This window comes from Stenella coeruleoalba (genome assembly GCF_951394435.1).
Source record: "Stenella coeruleoalba genome assembly, chromosome: 14".
NCBI lineage: Eukaryota > Metazoa > Chordata > Mammalia > Artiodactyla > Delphinidae > Stenella > Stenella coeruleoalba.
In genome coordinates, this window is record NC_137160.1 from 88822955 (window position 1) to 88843660 (window position 20706).

Sequence of the window (20706 nt, forward strand, 5' to 3'; positions counted from 1 at the left end):
TTATCTCCGTTGCGGTGCACGGGCTTCTCGTTGCAGTGGCTCCTCTTTCTGCAGAGCACAGGCTCTAGGCACGTGGGGTCAGTCGTTGTGGCTCGCGGGCTCTAGAGCACAGGCTTAGTAGTTGTGGCGCGCGGGCTTAGTTGCTCCGTGGCATGTGGGATCTTCCCGGGCCAGGGCTCGAACCCGTGTCCCCTGCATTGGCAGGCGGATTCTTAACCACTGCGCCACCAGGGAAGTCCATGAAACTTCTTTCTGACTTTCTTTGCTTCTGAGGCAAGTGGGGGGCGTGGATGATATCTGTGATGCCTCAGAACCCGTAGTCCCAGTTGTGGCCACCTCTGATTTCCATAGATGGCCCGTGTCAGCTTGGTTTCTTTTCTTTCTCTTTTGCTCCCAAAGGTCGAGCCTCACCACCCTCACTCAGCCTTTAGATGTTTGATTTGGTTTTGCTCTGACAAGAAACTTGGAATCACGAGAAATTTTGCTTGTTAATGTTACAGATACACTTAGGGCACGTGCTAGAAGTTCTTGGACAGGTAACGGAGCAGGGTTTGGACCTGGACCTGTCTGCGGCCAGTGTGCCTCCTTGCCTGTTCCGCAGCCTCCTTCCCGCCAGGGTCCCCTGCTCTCCAGACACACCCACACTGCAAACATCGGGCACGGGCACTTGGGTCAGGTTGATGTATGCAAGCGGCAGGGACCTCTCTCAAGTGGAATCCCTGGTCACTGCCCAGCCCCAGGCCCTGGGTCGTCTGTGGTGCCGTTGGGGTGGGGCCTCTGCACCCCGTCCCCACTGGGCTCTGTCAGTGAGTGGGTGCTGGAGGGACCATCGCTCTACCTCCCAGCCAGGCCGTGCAGCTCTACTCGGTTGGTCTGTTCTTCAGGCTTTCTTCCTGCTTCCTGGAACCAGCTGTGCCAGCACCCTCCCCGGAGGGCGCTCAGTCCTGCTCTGCGGGCCCCAGCTTCCCGACCTGACACCAGTCCGGCCGCTGGGTTCTAGTCACCTCGACCCTTCTCTGTCGCTCCCCGCAAGTGGCCCCTTCTCGGTCCTCAGCCGCCTCTTCCGCAGGCCCTTGCGGAGGAGCCTCTGTCAGACGGGCAGTGTGGCGTGGCTGACGGGAGCAGGCCGCGTGGGGCCCAGGCATCCCTCTGTCCCAGGCACGCAGGTCAATGCTGCCGAGATGCCAAGGGCAGTGGAGCGCTGGGCCCGCGTGGCTGCTGCTTGGCGCAGTGACGGGAGCGACCGCGGGTCTGAGGTCACGCCGGGCGCTGCCAAAGGAAGGAGGCAGATCGCGGCGCTCAGCTCAGACCCTGGCCAGAGAGCGGGAGAGCACTTACTAGTGGTTGTGAACGGTTGACCCACTCCAGAAACGTGCTAGTGGAAGCTGACGATGTTCCGGAGAGCATTGCCGGTAGTTTTGTATGCCAACCCTTCGTTTTTGCCTTTGTAGTGGGTGTGCCCAGCCGACTGGCAGTCAGTCCCCTGGCCGCAGGAGAACCTGGAGTGGCCTCCAAGCCAGCCTCTCCCGTCGCCGGGCCGACGCAGGTACGGGGCAGCAGACCCCAGCACGCGGTGCCAGCGCCACCCCTGCATGCGCGGAAGTCGCTCTCGGGAGCTGCTTGTCACTCGGGAGGGTTGTGATACTTAACCGCTTCTGCGAGGCGGCATCAGTTTATCTGCTGCTAAAAACGCGCTGTCTCTCTAAATTAGAGAATTTTGATCTTAAAGACGCTTTTCCTACTAAAAGAAATGAAACCAGGCTTTAGGACTGCAAAAATGCCCTTTCACATTTTTTTGTATTCTTCTACTGGTCTTCCAGGCATTAGAAACGCTCACTGTGTCTCAAGAAGTACTTTACACGTTGGCAGAGAAAACGGCGCCCATTTGCTCTGCTCTCTTTTCTGTCACTGTCTCCCGTGGAGCCAGGGCCCGCACGTCTAAGCGTGCTCTGCGGCCGGTCACCGTGCGTGAGGGACCCATGGGGCTTGGTGAGGCCGGGAACTGGCCGTGCTGTTTCTCAGTAACCGTTTTCATCTCTGTTTTTGATGAAGGAGGAAAAGACCAGACTTTTGAAAGAGCGGCTGGACCAGATTTATTTTGTCAACGAACGGCGCTGCTCTCGCACCCCTGTCTACGGCAGAGACCTGTTGGGGGTTTGTTCCCTGCCTGGCAGAGGGCAGTTGCCTTGGCTCGGGGCTCCTGATGGAGGTCATGGGAAGGGGGCTGGGCCCACGAGCCGGCACACGTCACCCTCGACAACTCACAGGGACCTGATTTTGACCCTGACTCAACGTCAGGAATCCCTCCAGGACGTCATGGACAGGTATGGTAGCATGCTGTAAGCGTTCTTTACTCAGTCGCTGTGTCGCACCCAAGCAGCTTGTGTTGTTCTGTGGACGCTGATCTCATCCCTCTAAGTTTCTCCCCGGGTTGTCCCTTGGAGTCTGTCCGAAATCTGTTTCAGAGTCTTCAGCTTTGGCACCAGATGGCCTCTCCACCCTCTGGGAGCCTGTGTGCCCCTCCCTGCGGATCAGTTCTGTACCCCACGGGCCTGGGCCTGGGTGCAGAGCACAGCACCGTGCTCATTCAGGGCTGGGGGCCAGACCATTGTGTTGTAGACCGCTTTCTCCATTTTGCTCTTTTAAAATAATATTTTAGGGACTTCTCTGGCGGCGCAGTGGTTAAGAATCCGCCTGCCAATTCAGGGGACACGGGTTCGGGCCCTGGTCCGGGAAGATCCCACATGCCGCAGAGCTACTGAGCCTGTGCTCTAGAGCCCGCGAGCCACAACTACTGAGCCCGCGTGCCACAACTACTGAGCCCGCGTGCCACAACTACTGAAGCCTGCACGCCTACAGCCCGTGCTCTGCAACAAGAGAAGCCACCGCAATGAGAAGCCTGCACACCGCAACAAAGAGTAGCCCCCGCTTTCCACAACTAGAGAAAGCCCGCATGCAGCAACGAAGACCCAATGCAGCCAAAAAAAAAAAGAAAAATATTATTATTATTTTTAAATTTACTTATTTATTTATTTTTGGCTTCTCATTTATTTTGGTGCGCAGGCTTCTCAGTGCGGTGGCTTCTCTTGTTGTAGACCATGGGCTCTAGGCGTGCAGGCTTCAGTAGTTGGGGCTCGCGGGCTCTAGAGCACAGGCTCAGTAGTTGCAGCGCACGGGCTTAGTTGTTCTGCGGCATGTGAGATCTTCCTGGACCAGGGCTCGAACCTGTGTCCCTTAGCATTGGCAGGTGGGTTCTTAACCACCGCGCCACCAGGGAAGCCCAATAACAATATTTTATTAAGAAACCACAGGAATGATTTACCGTTGCATGATGAGAAACATGTGTTTAAGAGTCCAGGGGTTAAGATTCCACGCTTCCGCTGCTGGGGACGTGGGTTTGATCCATGGTCGGGGAAGTTTTTCATGCCGCCCAGTAAGGCCAAGAAAAGAGAGAGAGAGAGAAAGAGAAGCCCAGCTGTTGGGGCCCACAGGCGTATCAGCCCCTCCCCCGCCAGACCTGGGCCCTGGTCTCTCTGCCCCACGAAGTGTCAGGCCCTGCTTGCAGCTTCATTCACTGCTTTGGCCTGATTTTGAGTTTCAGCCTGAGGGTGTTTCCTCTCCCTTCTGTTTTGTGTGCCGGGGCTCAGCTTTCAGGGTGTGTCCTCTTTAGGCCTCTGGAAACGATGGAACGGGGCGCGGCCTCCGCGAGGAGCTCTTCCCTGCTTCACTGTGTAGGGAGGTTGCCGCTCTCCGCGCACTTGTCTTGCTTCGGATGCTGACTTGTCTTTCTTTCCTCCTTTTCCTCTGACGTTACAGATGACTTTTTTTTTTTTTTAACATCTCTATTGGGGTATAATTGCTTTACAAGCGTGTGTTAATTTCTGCTTTATAACAAAGTGAATCAGTTATACACATACATATGTTCCCATATCTCTTCCCTCTTGCATCTCCCTCCCTCCCACCCTCCCTATCCCACCCCTCCAGGCTGTCACAAAGCACGGAGCCAATCTCCCTGTGCCATGCGGCTGCTTCCAACTAGCTATCTACCTTACTACGTTTGTTAGTGTGTATATGTCCATGACTCTCTCTCGCCCTGTCACAGCTCACCCTTCCCCCTCTCCATAACCTCAAGTCCGCGTTCTCTAGGAGGTCTGCATCTTTATTCCTGCCTTACCCCTAGGTTCTTCATGACATTTTTTTTTCTTAAATTCCATATATATGTGTTAGCATACGGTATTTGTCTTTCTCTTTCTGACTTACTTCACTCTGTATGACAGACTCTAGGTCTATCCACCTCATTACAAATAGCTCAATTTCGTTTCTTTTTATGGCTGAGTAATATTCCACTGTATATATGTGCCACATCTTCTTTATCCATTCATCCGATGATGGACACTTAGGTTGTTTCCATCTCCGGGCTACTATCAGACTCTTAGAGGAAAACATAGGCAGAACACTCTATGACATAAATCACAGCAAGATCCTTTCTGACCCACCTCCTAGAGGAATGGAAATAAAAACAAAAATAAACAAATGGGACCTAATGACACTTCAAAGCTTTTGCACAGCAAAGGAAACCATAAACAGACCAAAAGACAGCCCTCAGGACGGGAGAAAGTATTTGCAGGTGACTTTTTAAGACAGGGGCTGTTTGTTAGAGCAGTCTCGGGTTCACAGCAAAATCGAGGGGAAGGCGCGCAGGGCTCCCGCCTTCCGCCAGCTGCCCCCACCGTCAGCACCCCGCGCCGGAGTAGCGCGCTCCTTACAACCCACGCGCCTCCGGTGATTCTTCATCAGCGCCCAGGGTCCGCGGTGCACGGGGGGCTGTGCTTTTGGCCTTGGGTGTTCTGTGGGCTCGCACAAGTGTATAGTGACGCGCACCCGCCATTAGAGGATCGTGCAGAGTAGCTTCACTGCCCTGAAACCCCGCTGTGCTCTGCTCATTCGTCCCTCCCCCCCCAGCCCCGCCCGAAACCCTGGCAACCACTTATCTTTTCGCTGTCTCCATAGTTTTGCTTTTCCAGAATGTCAGATAGTTGGAACGTGGAGTAGGCAGCCTTTTCAGATGGCTTCTTTCACGTAGGAATGTGCACCTGAGGTTCCTCCTTGTCTCTTCATGGCTTGATAGCTCAGTTCCTTTTAGCCCTGAATAATATTCCATTGTCTGGAAGCACCACAGTTTGCTTAAATACGTTCACCTACTGAAGGACAACGTGGTTGCTTCTAAGATTTGGCAGTTATGAATAAAGCTGCTCTAAACACCGATGTGTAGGTTTTTGTGTGGACATGGTTTTTAATTCATTTGCGTGACTGCCAAGGCGCGTGATTACCAGATCACGCGGTAAGAGCATGTTTAGTTTTGTTAGAAACCGCCACACTGCCTTCCAAAGTGGCTGCAGCATCCTGCGCTCCCAGCAGCACTGACGAGAGTTCCTGTTGCTCCACAGCCTCGCCAGCGACTGCTGTTGTCAGTGGTCTGGATTTTGGCTGTTTTAATAGATGTGTAGTGGTATCTCATTGTTTTAATTTGCATTTCCCTGATGGTATGTACGTTGAGCATCTTCTCATATCCGTATTTGTCATCTGTATACCTTTGGTAACATGTCTCCTAAGGTCTTTGGCCCATTTTTAAAACAGGTTGCTTGTTTTTTTATTGTTGCATTTTAAGACTTCTTTGTGTATTTTGGATAACAGTTCTTTTTTTTTTTAATAATATTTATTTATTTTGGCTGCCTTGGGTCTTCATTGCTGGGCGCGGGCTTTCTCTCGTTGCGGCAAGCGGGGCTACTCTGTCGCGGCGCGCAGGCTTCTCGTTGCGGTGGCTTCTCTTGTTGCAGAGCATAGGCTCTAGGCGCACGGGCTTCAGTAGTTGTGGCACACGGGCTCAGTAGTTGTGGCTCACAGGCTCTAGAGTGCAGGCTCAGTAGTCGTGGCGCACGGGCTTAGTTGCTGTGCGGCATGTGGGATCTTCCCAGACCAGGGCTCAGACCTGTGTACCCTGCATTGGCAGGCGGATTCTTAACCACTGCACCACCAGGGAAGCCTTCTAGCACTATTTGTTGACAAGACTGTCTTTGCTCCCTTGTGTTACCTTTGTTCCTTTGCCAAAAGTCAATTGACTGTAATTATGAGAGTCTCTTTCTGGGCTTTCTGTTCTGTTCCATTGATCTGTTTGCTTGTTCTTTTGCCGGTACCATGCTGTTGATCACTGTAGCTTTCTGGTAGTCTTGAAGTCAGGTAGTGCCAGTCCTCCAACTTTTTCTTATTCAGTATCGTGTTGGCTCTTCCGGGCAGTTGCTTCTCCATGTAAACTTTAGATTCAGTCGGTTGGTATCTACAGAATAGCTGGCTGGGATTGCATTGAACGTCTAGATCAAGTCGGGAAGAACTGACATCTCGACGGTATTGGATCTTCCTGTCCATGAACATGGAATATTTCTCCATTTATTTAGTGCTTCTTGGATTTCATTGATCAGAGCTTTGGTCGTAAGTGGTGTTGTAGTTTGCATGCAGTTGGTAGCAAGTCATCATGCAAGCCCGGCTTGTGCTGAGTCCCAGAATGAGGGCTTTTCTGGAGCAGGTGGTGTCTGCAGGTTGGCGGTGGGTGTCAGGTTGGCTGTCATGGCTCATCTGAGTCGTCATGGTGCTGCTCTCTGCGGGGCCCCTCCTCCCAAGTCTGGCTCCCTTTCTGGTGGCACGGTGGCTGTAGCAGCTTCAGGGCTCACATCCTCCCCCAGACCGTCCAGGCGACAGAGTGCCTGCATTCCGGAATTCCCATCCAAAGACGGCAGGCTGCCTCTGCACCCATCCCTCTGCCCTGGGGGTACCCTGCGCTGTTCATTTTGATCTGGGTAGCCCTCACTGGCCGGGACTGGTCGGGACCCGCCCCCGTGGTTGCTGTGATAGTGTGGTCCAGCAGCCCGGTGACTGGAGCTAGGCGCTCTGGCTGCCCTGGTGACTCCCGACTGCCAGGTGGTTCTGCCCTCTTCCTTCTCAAGCCTTCGCTGCCTGAGACAGAGGGGCCGCTCGGCGGAGACACCCCAGGTGCGCCACCTGTGACACATGTGCTGTCTGCTTCTCAGGGTGGTGTGTGTGATCCCGCCGGTGGTGGCCGCGCCCCCGTGCTTGTGGGTGGCGAGGCCGCCCTCCCGCTACAGCCACAAGATGAGGCTCTTCAGACACTACCTGCGGGAGCACACGGCGCCCTTCGCCCAGCAGCTGCAGCGGGTGACAGCTCTGCGCTCCCTGCGGTTTCCCGAGCTGAGACTGGTCCAGTTTGACTCAGGTACGAGACACCCCGTCTGTACTGCTGCCTGTGTCGGATGCACTTGCTTTGGAGTATGAGATGCTGTTGATGTTACTCATTTCACAGGAAAGCTGGAAGCGTTGGCTATCTTACTTCAGAAGTTGAAATCTGAAGGACGTCGCGTGCTGATTTTATCGCAGATGGTTCTCATGTTAGACATTTTAGAAATGTTCTTGAACTTCCATTATCTCACCTATATAAGAATTGACGAAAACGCCAACAGTGAACAACGGCAGGTAGGAAAGAAATCATTTCTTTTGTTATCGTTTATGACTCATTTGGGTTAACTTTGATCGCCAGTTTCTAACCTAGTTTCTCAGAGCTGTGCAAACTCAGTGTTGCCATGCTTTCTAAACAAGGGAAGAACTTCTTAGTGTCTTTGGACTTTAGCTCCATCCTTTGATATTTTTTCCTAAGTCCTGTTATTTGGGAAGTGCAGTCGGCTAGATGTCTCAGAATCAAAACTGGTGACCTGCAGTCCTTACAGGGAGGAGATGGGTGTCCTTCGGGAGGCAGCCACATGAAAACAGGAAGTTCTGCAGACTGATCTACAGTTAAAGAATTACAGGTTAAAATAACATGCCCGTTCTTTACCTGTCAGGTTAGCTAAGGGTAGCTGGATTCCATCAGGCACAGTGAGAGCAGCTTTCTCGTGCGCTGCTGGTGGGGCGCAAATTAGCACAACTTTCTAGAAGGCGAGCTGACAGTGTGGGCTGTGAGCCTGAAAAAGGATGTGCGCCTGACCTGCTAATTCTGCGTCTAGGGCTCTCTCCTTTAGCAGCACTCAGGGGTGCATATGCAGAGTTGTTGATGGTGGAAATGTTTGTGATAAGCCCCAGTGGGGAGCAAAGTCCCAGTCCAGGAGTAGGAGAATGGGTCAGTAGTGGTCTGCGTGCCACAGGGCTTGGCCCTGTCCCGAGTGTCCCACAGCGTGAACTAGGAAGCCATCTTCAGCAGCGTTTCAGAACAGGTTTTAGTATCAAGGCAGAGCATTCCCGCGTGCAGACAAGCTGCTGGCCTGTATATCACATTACCCACTTCACGCCGTCCAGCACAGGCAGCCCTCCCCATGCTGAGAAGGCCTGGGAGGAGGTACACCACGGTCTTAGTGACAAGTTCTGTCCGGAGTGATGTAACAAATTATATAGAGAATTTCCTGAAGGAAGAGGGCAGGTCACACCTGCTAAGGTCTGTTTGGGCACTGAAGTCATTGCAGGAGAGAAGTCGTGGGAATGAGGCCATTTCAGCTGGCGGCCCTGCGGGAGTGGGGAGGCCGGCGGCTGCTCCCTCGGCCTTACTCCAGGCGCTTTTGCTGTAAAGCGCCTGGCATTGCCGGAGGGTACATGAAAGAGCACGCATCCCTCCCCAGGGAGACTGCTGTCCTGTGGGGCCCACTCGTGGAGCTGACAGCACAGGTCGGGTGGGGTCGGACACTTTCCTTTCTGTACCTGCTGACTGGCGATGCTTAAACAGGGTAGAGGTGTCGGCAACCAGTAAGCGAGAGATGCGGCACGTGCCCGGAAGAGCCACAATAAAATGCTAAAATCCGGTGTAATTGGAACACGGACCTCGCGTCAAAAGAAACACAAACCGAACAGTTTTGTTACGGAATAATTTCTAACTGATAAGTACCAGAACACGTCAGAGGTTGCCTGTTGTTTGGCAGGGATGGTAACTCGGGGTTTCATTTCGCCTCAGGACCTGATGAGGAGTTTCAACCGGGACCGGCGGGTCTTCTGTGCCCTCCTTTCCACACACAGCCGCGCCACGGGCGTGAGCCTGGTGGAGGCGGACGCGGTGGTGTTCTACGACCACGACCTCAACCCGGTGATGGACGCCAAGGCCCAGGAGTGGTGCGACCGGATCGGGCGGCGCAAGGACGTGCACATATACAGGTGAGGCAGGCGGCTGGGCCGGGGGCTGCAGCGTACTGCAGAAGCTTCTCCCACGTTCTGTTTACTTTCCTTCAGGCAGGCTGGTGTTCCTGCCGTCCTGTGTGTTCTTTCTTTATACTCAGCATCTGCCTGGGGCGTAACTGAGTTTGTTTGCAGCGGCGACTGGGTCGTGCTGCTGAGACGTAACTGCTGTCCTTCCGACGTGTACTTGCATTTCTCCTGGAGTCCCTGACCCTTAAGAGGGTGCTTCATGTTCTAGGTTGTTTCAAGTATTTTCAGATATAAATTATCATAACTTAACAGTTAGCAATTTGTAAATTCCCTATTGAAAGCATTTAAATCTTACAAGCGGCCAACCACACGCAGTTGAGGCAAGCAGAGAAGCCTCTGCCATTGTTTCTGAGCTCTGGGAGTGTCGACTGGGAGAGCACAGCAGCACTCGGCCCCCGCTGGCTGCCCGTCTGGTGCCCGAGTGTGCCAGGCACGCGCCGCCCCCCTTCCCCTGCGCTCCTGCCACCTCTGGGGTCAGCACCGAGGGTGCGGTCCCTGGCGGCCAGCCTGGGACGGGGACCCCAGCCCACGTGTGTAACCCTCACCGTTTTCATCAAGACGTCGTCATCCATGCACTGTGTTTAAATAGCTTTAATTTTTTCCTGATTATAAATGTATTACTTGTTCATTGAAAAGAAAAAGAAAAAAAAAAAGGAAAGCACATGGAGAAAATCAGTATCCTGCCCAGACGGCAGTCAGTAGCATTTTGGTGTGTGTCTTTCCAGACATTTCCCTGGTTTTTTTTAGATGGCTCATGCCAGCAGTCAGTCTTACTGCGTAATCCTGTTTTCTTTTAACAGTATATTGTGAGTGTATTTCTGTGTTAATAAATATACATTTGATACATTGTTTATATAAATGGATAACGTTTCATTGTGTAATCCCTTCCTTATCATTGGCCCTTTAGCAGTTACTAGCTAGAAACGGGGGAAAACGTTTTATTCTCAGGAGACACAATCTGTAAACTCTCAGGAATGACCTTAGCAGTAAAGGTGCTGGATGTGTAGGAAGTAGAGTGTAAAATCGTGGAAGGGCATAAGCTGAGAGACGTCACCAGCGGGAGGATGTGCTCTGTTCTTAGACGGGAAGACCTGGTTCGTAAAATTGTGAAGTCTCCCCAAAGCGATAGTAAAAGTTTTAACATCATTTTTTAGTGAAAGCGCTGATCATGGGTGTGGGAATGGTTACTGCAGCTTTCTGGGGGCACATAGCGGGAGCCAGGGGACACGCATCCTTGGGCTGCAGCCACTGGACACGGGTTCATTTGGGGGTGCAGTGCAGAGAGGTGCACAGTGATGCGGGGGCGCCCGCCCGCCACCGTCAGCACTGAAGGAGACGGGGCTCGAGGGTCCGGAGGCCCCCGGGGGCCTTTCCAGGTGGAGGCCGGTGGGGGACATGGATGGCCAGCGTGGGTGGCATGCGGGCCTCCGGGGCCCGCCCTCCTGCCGTGTGGGAGGCGGGACAGGCATGGTCACCTCTGGGCTCCACACGAAGGAAGGAAGCAGCGCAGAGTGGGGCTGACAAGCCGTGCCACGCAGGCGCTGCTCTGCCGGGTGGCCCAGGCACCGTGGCGCTCGTGCCGTCCTCAGCTCCCGGGGACTTAGCTGTCGCATGTGTATTTGGTTTGTAGGCTCGTGAGTGGCAATTCCATTGAGGAGAAACTGTTGAAAAATGGAACCAAAGATTTGATCCGAGAAGTGGCTGCTCAGGGAAACGACTACTCCATGGCGTTCCTCACGCAGGTACCTTCGTCCACGAGGAGGCCTGGGGCCGGGGGGCGGGGTTGCCACACAGTGACGGGAACCGGGCGGGTGTAACGATTGAGGGGGGTGGCTGCTGGCGGTTTTCCACGCGCGGAGGCCTCAAGCTCAGTGGTCCTCATTTCTGTGTCAGCGGACGATCCAGGAGCTGTTTGAGGTTTATCCACCCGTGGATGACACTGGCTTCCCAGTGAAAGCCGAGGAGTTTGTCGTCCTTTCTCAGGAACCTTCTGTCACAGAAACCATCGCACCCAAAATTGCCAGGCCTTTCATAGAGGTGAGGGTGGCCGGCGCCGGCCTGGCGGCGTCGGGTCTGGGGCTTTGGGTCTGCCCTCCGCTCCTGCGGCACTGCTGCCGCCCCCTCCCCAGGCTCCAGTCGCTCGAGCCTGGCCTGTCAGCCCCTCCCTCCCTGCTTTTGGTTTGGGGGATTTTAGTTGTAAAAAGAGGTGAAGGACGCGCGAGAGAGCGGTGTGGGCCTCGCTGCCCACCCTGCCACCGTCGCCGTTTTCACCCACGCTTCTCGGGCCACCCCTCGCCGTCCTGTGTGACTTTGTGCCCCGACCCCTCCACCCTGCTGTGTCAGCACCTCTGTCACAGCGTTGCTGGGGAGGATGCCCCGCTCTGCAGGGAGCCCTGGCGTGAGTGAGAGATACACGTCCCACTCTGAGGACAGAACCAAAAAGAATAGCAGCTGTCTCACCCAGCCTCCCTGCGTTGGTCACCCGCTGAGATGACAGTGCCTTGGATTCTAACTGAAATCTCGCCTTCTGCGTTTCCGGCCCGGACCCTTGAGGTCGCAGACTGCGCGCTTGGCTCGCGCGCTGCTGCTTTGGGGCAGTGCTGCTGTGCAGACCTGGCACACGCTTGCCTGTCAGGCCCCTTGCTTCCCTCCCCGAGACCCTGCTCCCGTCCTGCCTCCTGGGGGCCTTTGACTGCAGGACACCTCCTCTCCTGTTTTTGAAACTTGACTATCCAGTGATTGAGAAGTAATAAATGCGTGTGCTAAAAAACCTTCAGGAATTTATAATGAAAAGTAAGTGTCCTGCACCAGGCCCTCGCTTCCCTCTCAGAGACCACCACTGTCAGCTGTCTTTCACATTTTCTTCCAGGAGCTGTCTGTGTATAATGTCACTTGCACAGAAGTACCTTACAGCTGTTTCGGTATCAGGAGGGACAGATAGATGTACCGTTTTCTTTTAAAAATTGGTGATACGTGCACCAGGTTTTTTTAAAAAAAAAACGTCAAACAGCATGATCTAAACCTCATAACGGAAATGATTGTAGAAACCTCACAACAGAAATGATAGTAGGGAAACAGTAGGTTACCTGTCCTGGAGGTGACCACTCAACCATTGTTAAAAGTCTTATGGGGGTCCCTGGTGGCACAGTGTCCAAGAACTCGCCTGCCAGTGTGGGGGACTCGGGTTCCAGCCCTGGTCCGGGAGGATCCCACGTGCCGTGGAGCAGCTGAGCCTGTGCGCCGCAACTACTGAGCCCACGTGCCACTACTGAAGCCTGTGAGCCACAACTGCTGAGCCCGCGTGCCTCAACTACTGAAGCCTGCGCGCCTAGAACCTGTGCTCCACAACAAGAGGAGCCACTGCAGTGAGAAGCCTGCACACCACAATGAAGAGTAGCCCTCACTCGCCGCCACTAGAGAAAGCCCGCGCGCAGCAACGAAGACCAAAAACGCAGCCAAAAATAAATAAATAATAAATAAATTTTAAAAGTATATATCTTACATGGATCCTGGAAGAAGCGTGAGGCCTGAAGGCATGTGTGTGTGAGGGATGTGAGTGTGTAACACACCCCTGCTGTTGCTTCTCAGTGCGTCTCTGAGGTGCCGGCACAGTGTGGTGTTTCAGCACACAGATCCTTTGAAACGTTCTGGCTGAACATCCTACTGTGAGTTGGGCGCTGTTGTAGGCAGAAGGGGTATAGAGTTGAGAGAAGGAACTCTCGTCCTCCACAAAGCTTCTATTCTAGTGACGGGAGAGATGACACACCATCACCCTGCGGAGATGGTGCGCCATGCGGTGTCCAGGAGGAGTGTTAGGGGTGGAGGGGCAGCACCTCCGGGTCCGGACAGTAGGGGCCAGGTGTGGCTGGGGGACGAGGGCGATGGAGACGGGCTGCCCGCGGACATGTGGGTTGGGAGCATCGCCTGGCTGTATGCTGACCCTGGCCTGGGGCCGGTTCAGAGGTGCAGGCGTGGGGGGCAGTGTGGGCGCATCCCTGCTTGCAGTGCAGTTTGCTCCTGGCTGGTGAGCTTTGCATTCATTGGCAGCGTGGGTGCTTGTTGATGAAGTGCTAGTTCGTGTCTTTTTCCTATTTTTTTTTAACTGGATTCTTTTTTTTCCTTAATGGCTTCTTGGCTTTTTTTCTGTATTCTGGATGCGAGGCTTTTGTGGGATACATGGAAAATGTCTTCTCCCAGCCTGTGGTTTGCCTTTTTTAATGCTGTCTTTCAGCAAGCAGCAATTCTTGGTCCTAATGCCACCCAGCAGACCATCTTTATCACATGGTTGGTGCTTTTGCGTTCTAAGAGAGGTTCTTCTCTATTTTCTTCTGCGTGTTTCAGTGTTTTGTGCTTCATACTTAGACGTACGGTCTGTCTGGAAATACTTTCTGGGTATCGTGTGAGGAAGGGTTACATTTTAAACTCTGCAGATGTTGCCCAATGCCCTGGAAAGAGGTACCCGTCTTAACTGACATCCTCTCAGCTGCATGGTCCCCCCAGCCCCGGCCCCGACGTGAGCGTGTGTGTCTGCATTTGCCATCCTGGCTGTCGGGTGTCGGGAGAGGCACATGCAGCATCTGCTAGTCTAATGGGCGTTTCTTGAACTGTGGTGACACTGACCCTTACGTGTCTGTCGCCGTCTGCAGCACGTTTTCTGGGGGCTTGGTTTCTGTCTTCACCACAGACCACGGCCTGTATCTCGTGCACGACGAAGAATTGTTCTCCTGGTCAGGACCGGGGCAGGGTGGTGGGTGGCGGGTGTGAGATGCAGCCAGACGCCCCATCCTGCTCGGTTCTCTGAGTCTGGGGGCCGGGCTGTGCGTGTCAGCCTGTGTGCCTGTGGCTCTTCTCGAGGGCGTGCCCGTTTTCCCTGTGCCCGCGGCGCCGCCGTCTCAGGCGTACGAGGGGGGCCGAGGAGAGCAGGCATCACCGTGGGAGGCTTGGTGTACAGTGTGGGCACGTGGGCAGCTGTGTGGGCTGTACCCCTCAACTGAAGTGTTGAGAGCGCATCCGAGTCACGTCCACTAAGGGCGCACTTCCTGCAGGCCCTCAAGAGCATCGAGTGTCTGGAGGAGGACGCGCACGAGTCAGCAGAGGAGCTGGCGCCCGGGTCTCGGTGCCCCGACGGTTCCCGGTGGGGCGAGGAGCCCTCGCCACTGGAGGAGTTAGCGGACTTCATGGGACAGGTTTGGCATTTTCTACTTCATTTGCTTCTCTGCACCTAAATACTTTAAACATGTGACCCTTCTGGGAGATATTTCTTGTTCATCTTGACCAAGAACAGTCGCTGTTTTGATTCAAGTGTTGGTGGGGGGTCATAAGAGGAACTAAGTCCTTGTGAACTTGCTGTTAACCGTATTCAAAAAATACATCTTGAAACAGCTCACACCAATTGAAAAGTATGCTTTGAATTACCTGGAATTATTCCATACTTCCACTGATCAAGAAAAGGAGAGAAATAGCGAGGTAAGAGAATGAACTTCTGACCATCTTAACACGTGAGAATCTCAGATTCTTCAGGGTTAAACTGGGTTGGAACTAAGTGTGACTTGCCTAGAATTAAAGGAATAAACCCAGACCCACCTGTGTACAAACTGATCGGAAGGGAGAAGCCTCAGGAACCTGCAGGTGCAGTTTTCCTCGGTTCTGAAGCAGCTTGGGGCTCCAAAGAGGGTCACGTATTGGGAACAAAGAGAAGGGCCCGGGCCGGGAGCACAGGGGCGGGGCAGGGCTGGGGGGCGCAGGGGGCGTGGGCGGCAATGGGAACGACCGCTGTCTCTCCAGGGCGCTGTGCTGGCCGCCGTGGGCGAGTGGGAGGCCCGGCACGCGCGGGCACTGCGGGAGCGCGAGGCCCGGGCACGGCGCGAGCCCGAGCAGCAGCTGCTCACCTACACCCGGGAGGACGCCTGCCGCGCGGTACGTGTGCCCGAGGGCTCCCCTTACCCGCGCGGGCGTGCCCCGCCGCGCTGCCCGCCGGCCGGGGCACAGACGCACCGCGGGGCTTCTCGACAGCCACGCTGCGAGCTTGTTTCCAAGACTTGACCGGCGTGAAGGTGGATGCTGGGTGGCTGCAGCTTGAAGCCAGGGCTGGGTGGACCTGAAAAGCTCCCCTTCTCCTGTAGGAGTTCGTGTATGAGGGCGCCGACGGGCAGACGGAGGTCATGCCGGTGAGTGCCCGCCTCCCCGTGTCCCTGGGCTCACCTCCCGCCTCCCGCCCTGTCGGGCGGCTGCTCCTGGGGCCACACGGCTCAGGGCTCTCCCTTCCACACGCAGCTTTGGACGCCGCCCACGCCCCCCCAGGACGACAACGACATCTACATCGACTCAGTCATGTGTCTCATGTACGAAACCACTCCCATCCCGGAGTCCAAGCTGCCGCCCGTGTACGTGAGGAAGGAGCGCCGGAGACACAAGACGGACCCGTCAGGTGGGTTCCCGTGGCGGGAGAGGGTTCGGCGCTCCCGGTGGCCTCGGTAATCCTCCTCCGCGGCCCTGCTGCCCCCCTTCCCCGCCGACCTGCCGGCTGAAGCAGCCTCTCCGTGCAGCCGCAGGCAGGAAGAAGAAGCAGCGTCACGGGGAGGCCGTGGTGCCCCCGCGGTCGCTGTTTGACCGCGCGACGCCCGGCATGTTGAAGATCCGCCGAGAGGGGAAGGAGCAGAAGAAGAACATCCTGTTGAAGCAGCAGACGCAGTTCGCCAAGCCTCTGCCCACCTTTGCCAAACCAGCCGCCGAGTCCGGCCCCGACAACCCGGAGTGGCTCATCAGCGAGGACTGGGCGCTGCTGCAGGTGAGGCCGGCCGCGTCCTCAGGGCCCTTTGGAGGGCGGGGAAGCCGCTGACGCGCAGCACCTTGACCCGCGGCGCCTGACCTTGGTCCTCCAGGCCGTGAAGCAGCTGCTCGAGCTGCCGCTCAACCTCACAGTCGTGTCCCCGGCCCACACGCCCAACTGGGACCTCGTCAGCGACGTCGTGAACTCCTGCAGCCGCATCTACCGCTCCTCCAAGCAGTGCCGGAACCGCTACGAGAACGTGCTCATCCCAAGGGAGGAGGGGAAGGTGAGGCCCCCTTCCTGCGGGGCACGCGGCTCGGCGAGGGGGAGGGAGGGGCGTGGGTGCTGGGCGCGGCCCTGAGCTGGGGCAGACACAGTCCCAGTCCCCGTTCCCGCCGGCCGGAGTCCCTGCGCTGAGATCTTGCCCGACAGAGAGCAGCCGCGCTGCTGCGTCATTTGGAAGATTCTGTGTGCTGCCTGTGGCCCAGCGCCGTCCTAGCTTCGTCCCCCCTCCCGGGTTGGGTGTGTAGACGGGCATGGCTCTGTGCTGTTAGCTTCATCGAAGGAGGGCCCGTCGGTGCCTCCCGCTTCGTGCATCACTGTGCTTTCCCGGGGCCTTGGCCACTGCAGCGGCTTGACAGGCGCTAGACACTCTGGTCCCAGCCGCGGGCATCAGAGACTCTGAGTGCAGAACAGCCGAGTACGTGGTGTCTGTCATCAGGAGGCCACCTGTGGCCCCTCGAGTCCGCCTGGCTGCTGAGGAGGTCTCCAGGGCGCTGCCTTTTCTTGTCTCCCTTGAGCTGCATTTGTCTCTTTCCATTTCTCCATCTGCTCTGTCCCCGCCTTGCTGCCTCTCAGCTCCTCGCCTGTCCTCAGGAGGGTGTCTGTGGCCTCCATGCAGAAAGCCTTGGCACGCGGCGTCGGGCTGGCGTGTACCTGTGGCCGGCGCCCAGTCATAGAGCGGGAGCGATGACCGCGTCTCCCGCCTGGGACGGGCCAGGGCATGCGTGGCAGCGGCAGACATCCTGGGCTTTGATGAAGTTTGCTCCTGGGTTCCTAATTCATGGAAATTACTTATTTTGTTTCTATAAGCACGCTTTAACGAATCTTGGTTTTCATTTTTCTAAAAACAGTTGTCTCCAAACTGGGGGACAGCCGCCGCTTGGTGCCCCGGGGCCGACCAGGGTGAAGGCGCGCTGGCTGCGGGCCGCTGTCTGTGTCAGCCTGGCCACTCGGCCTCACTGCTGTCTGCCGAGCTGGCGGCGGGACGGGCGGGAAGGCATAGCCCAGGCCGGGGAGTGTGTTTGTGGTCGGTGGACGACGGCCACTATGTCGTTGCTGATCCATCTGTGTTGAGTCTCAGAGAGAAGGGTGGGAAGAAGGGACTCATTGTTTAAGCCGGGGATTGCACGTTAGACCTCCCAGTCAGGGACCCTGTTCACAGGGTCGGCGTCTGACCCTGCTGTGCCCGCCCCATCCTGTTTCAGAGTAAGAACAACCGTCCTCTGCGCACGGGCCAGATGTACGCTCAGGACGAGAACGCCACGCACACCCAGCTGTACACGAGCCACTTTGACCTGATGAAGATGACTGCGGGCAAGAGGAGCCCCCCCATCAAGCCTCTGTACGCGCCCGCGCCCCTGCGCCGGCTCCGTGGGGCCGAGGCTCCGTGGGGTCGGGGCTCCGTGTGTCCTTGGCCTTCCCTTCCTTCTTCAGTGCATTGTCCTCTCTTCAGTAATCCTCTCTCTGTGTGTTACAGGCTTGGCATGAATCCCTTTCAGAAAAACCCCAAGCACGCTTCCGTGTTGGCAGAAAGGTATTTCTGTATGTGTGACACAGTTTTCATCGTTTGAAATGATTTCATTTTAATGTTTTCTTAAACCCTACAAGTTCAGTGAATTGTGCGAATGGCGTGTCCAGGCATCAGCTGGGGGTGGTGTCGAGGTGAGGCGGGCCGGGCACACTCGTGTCCCCTTTCACGTGATGGGGTGTCCTGCCTGCAGTCTGACAGTGTCACAGCGGCTGTGCCACCTCTCAGCTGGCATACGTCTGCTTGGCCCTGCCCTAGAAATGTACCCAGTTGACCGGGGTTGGGGTGGGGGTGAGTGTTCTTTTTATTTATTTATTTATAGCTCCGTTGGATCTTTGTTGCTGCGCGTGGGCTTTCTCTAGCTGCGGTGCGTGGGCTTCTCGTTGCGGTGGTTTCTCTTGTTGTGGAGCACGGGCTCTAGGCGCATGGGCTTCTGTAGTTGCAACATGCAGGCTCAGCAGTTGTGGCTCGCGGGCTCTAGAGCACAGGTTCAGCAGTTGTGGCGCACGGGCTTAGTTGCTCCACGGCATGTGGGATCTTCCCGGACCAGGGCTCGAACCCATGTCCCCTGCGTTGGCAGGCGGATTCTCAACCACTGCACCACCAGGGAAGACCTGGGGTGAGTGTTCTTGCCTTGCAATTTTGCAAAGGAAGAAAAATGACTGGGTAGATGGGTAGAGAGATGGGTAGGTGTGAGAGAGCGGACAGAGGGAAAGAGAACCGTACGGTCTGAGTTGCTCGGCACGTGGGCGTTTGCTATAAAATCCCTGCAGCTCCCTGCATGTTTGCCTCTTTCTAATAAAATATCGGGAAAAACACATGTTCAGACGGAGCCCAGTTGCTCCTCTGGCTCAAGCCTTCCTCGTCACCAGGTAGGTTTTGCAGATACCACCTGACACGGGCCTGTGCCTGCTGAGGGCCCCCCGGCCACACCAAGGACCAAGGCCTGCGCTGCCCTCCCGCTCCGTGCACCCCGGCCTCCACAGCCTGCTCCTCCGCCTGGCGGCTGGCTCGGCCTTGCGGGTCGCTCCATCTGGGACCATCTGTCTGGACCCGTCGGCCCCCCGCCAGGCCCTCCCTCACACGTCATCTTCTCCTCGTTGGTACTCGCGCCCCAGCCCCTCTCTGTGTTTCTTCCTGGAGTGGATCGTCTTTGCATTTTTACTTGACTCCTTCAGCATCTTGCGTGAGCTCCGTGGACGTAGGGGTTCTAGAGGCTAGAGGCGCAGAGCACATGTTCCGTATGTGTGTATTGATCGAGTTGATGATGATTTCATTAATTGGTTTTCTTAACAAGAAAAACAGGCCGGGCCCGGGTTCAGCAGTGAACGAGGCGGGCCCAGTCCTGCCCTCCTGTTTCTCTCGCACAAGACACAGACTCTGAGTAATCCTTACGGAGGGCGAGGATTCATCCTGAAGGGGAACAGAACCTAGCCTGGCTGAGCTGGGGAGAAGGGACACTTGTTCCTCTGAGTGAGGGCCGGCGGGTGGGAAGGCACGGAGGGCAGGGTGGGCGAATAGAAGGCTGGCCTGCAGGATGCGAGGGAGGAGGTCTGGGGATGGTGCCCCCGCGGCGGGGAGCAGGGCAGTGCACGGGTGGCCCGCAGTTTGGGCGGAAGCAGGGGTGGCGTGAGGCCGATCGGAGTGAGCTGGAGGGCGGCTGCACGGTGAACGCAGACCTGGAGGGCGTCTCGGTGGCTCAGTTTTGTTTTTGTGTGTCTGGCGCTGGTGGGAGAGGTTGGCGGACAGGATGAGGGTGGAGCCGGGCTGGCCTTGGCCACGTGCAGGCCAGGTGCGCCGAGGGGTTGTCTCTAGGTAGTGGCCAGGGTCAGGGTCTGTAAGCAGTGGGAGGCCAGGCCGTGTGTCCCGGGAGGGAGCTGGATGTGGAGCAGGGACCGCTGCGGCGGCTGGACCGTCGCCACGCCCAGCGGTTGAATTCCCCCCAGTGGTGGAGGCCTGGGGCAGGCGGAGTGGGGAGTGCGCTGAGGCTGTGGCTTTACCACGAGGCGTGATGGAGAGACACGGGGTGAGGGGGGCCAGCATGCGAATATGGGGGCGGCAGGGTGGGTTGCGGGAGTTCCTCGAGGGGTCGGGGGACTGAGTGGACTGACGTGGGTGAGGTCAGAGAATGGGAGAGGATGCACTGCGTGAGCTAGGGCACATGACGCAGGAGGGCTGGTGTCCAGAGGGGCCAGACAGGCGCAGCAGCGGCACCTGCGCCGCCCCGAAATGCAGAGGCGGCACACGAGGGCAGAGCCAGCCTCCCTGCGGCAGGACTCAAGGCTGGTAGGTGACCGTCAGCCCAGGAGCCCCTGGAAGCAAGGGTTCTGTGAGAGGCTGCGGAGGGCTGTGGGCCGCTCACGGCACTGGGTGGGTGGCCGGCTGCTCTCCGCGGGGCGAGGGCTGGCGCTCAGTGCAGGCGGGGGCAGGCCTGGCTTTGGGGGCGGGGACGTTGGTTTGCAGTGAGGGGCACGGCGCCGAGGGGCTTTATTGCCCCATGTGTTCGGGGACACGTGGTATCCAGGCGCCGTGCCGAGTGCCGCTGCTGCAGGGGACCGGGCCCGGGCCCACCTCTGGCAGGTGGTCCTTGTTGCGAGGGAGTGGGAGCCACCGTTGTCTGGGGCAGACTGGCAGCCTCTCCTCTCCAGGGCCGAGCCGCTCGGGCCCCGGCCTTGGCGTCCCGGCACTCGGCGTCGTGGGAAATAAGGACTTTGGATTTCTAGCGCATTTGTCTACTTAGAACTCACAGTTTATTTCTCGTTTTTCCCTTGTCTTTAGTGGAATCAACTACGACAAACCCCTGCCTCCTATTCAGGTCGCATCCCTCCGGGCGGAGCGCATCGCCAAGGAAAAAAAGGTGTGTGTGGTACAGCGG

General features: G+C 56.4%; 1 protein-coding gene across 3 annotated transcripts in view; it reads left to right on the forward strand.

Moving 5' to 3' along the window:
* EP400 (E1A binding protein p400) overlaps positions 1–20706 on the forward strand; it is a 113975-nt gene that overhangs the window by 69473 nt on the left and 23796 nt on the right. For all 3 annotated transcript variants that reach the window (XM_079943609.1, XM_079943610.1, XM_079943611.1), the window contains 17 exons: positions 1452–1546; positions 2053–2324; positions 7083–7285; positions 7373–7542; positions 9005–9201; positions 10883–10994; positions 11146–11289; positions 14298–14438; positions 14635–14718; positions 15037–15168; positions 15375–15419; positions 15526–15679; positions 15798–16039; positions 16134–16307; positions 17509–17645; positions 17781–17837; positions 20610–20688. In XM_079943609.1, the coding sequence (XP_079799735.1) occupies positions 1452–1546; positions 2053–2324; positions 7083–7285; positions 7373–7542; positions 9005–9201; positions 10883–10994; positions 11146–11289; positions 14298–14438; positions 14635–14718; positions 15037–15168; positions 15375–15419; positions 15526–15679; positions 15798–16039; positions 16134–16307; positions 17509–17645; positions 17781–17837; positions 20610–20688 (2438 nt within the window). The remainder of the gene's footprint in view (positions 1–1451; positions 1547–2052; positions 2325–7082; positions 7286–7372; positions 7543–9004; positions 9202–10882; positions 10995–11145; positions 11290–14297; positions 14439–14634; positions 14719–15036; positions 15169–15374; positions 15420–15525; positions 15680–15797; positions 16040–16133; positions 16308–17508; positions 17646–17780; positions 17838–20609; positions 20689–20706) is intronic.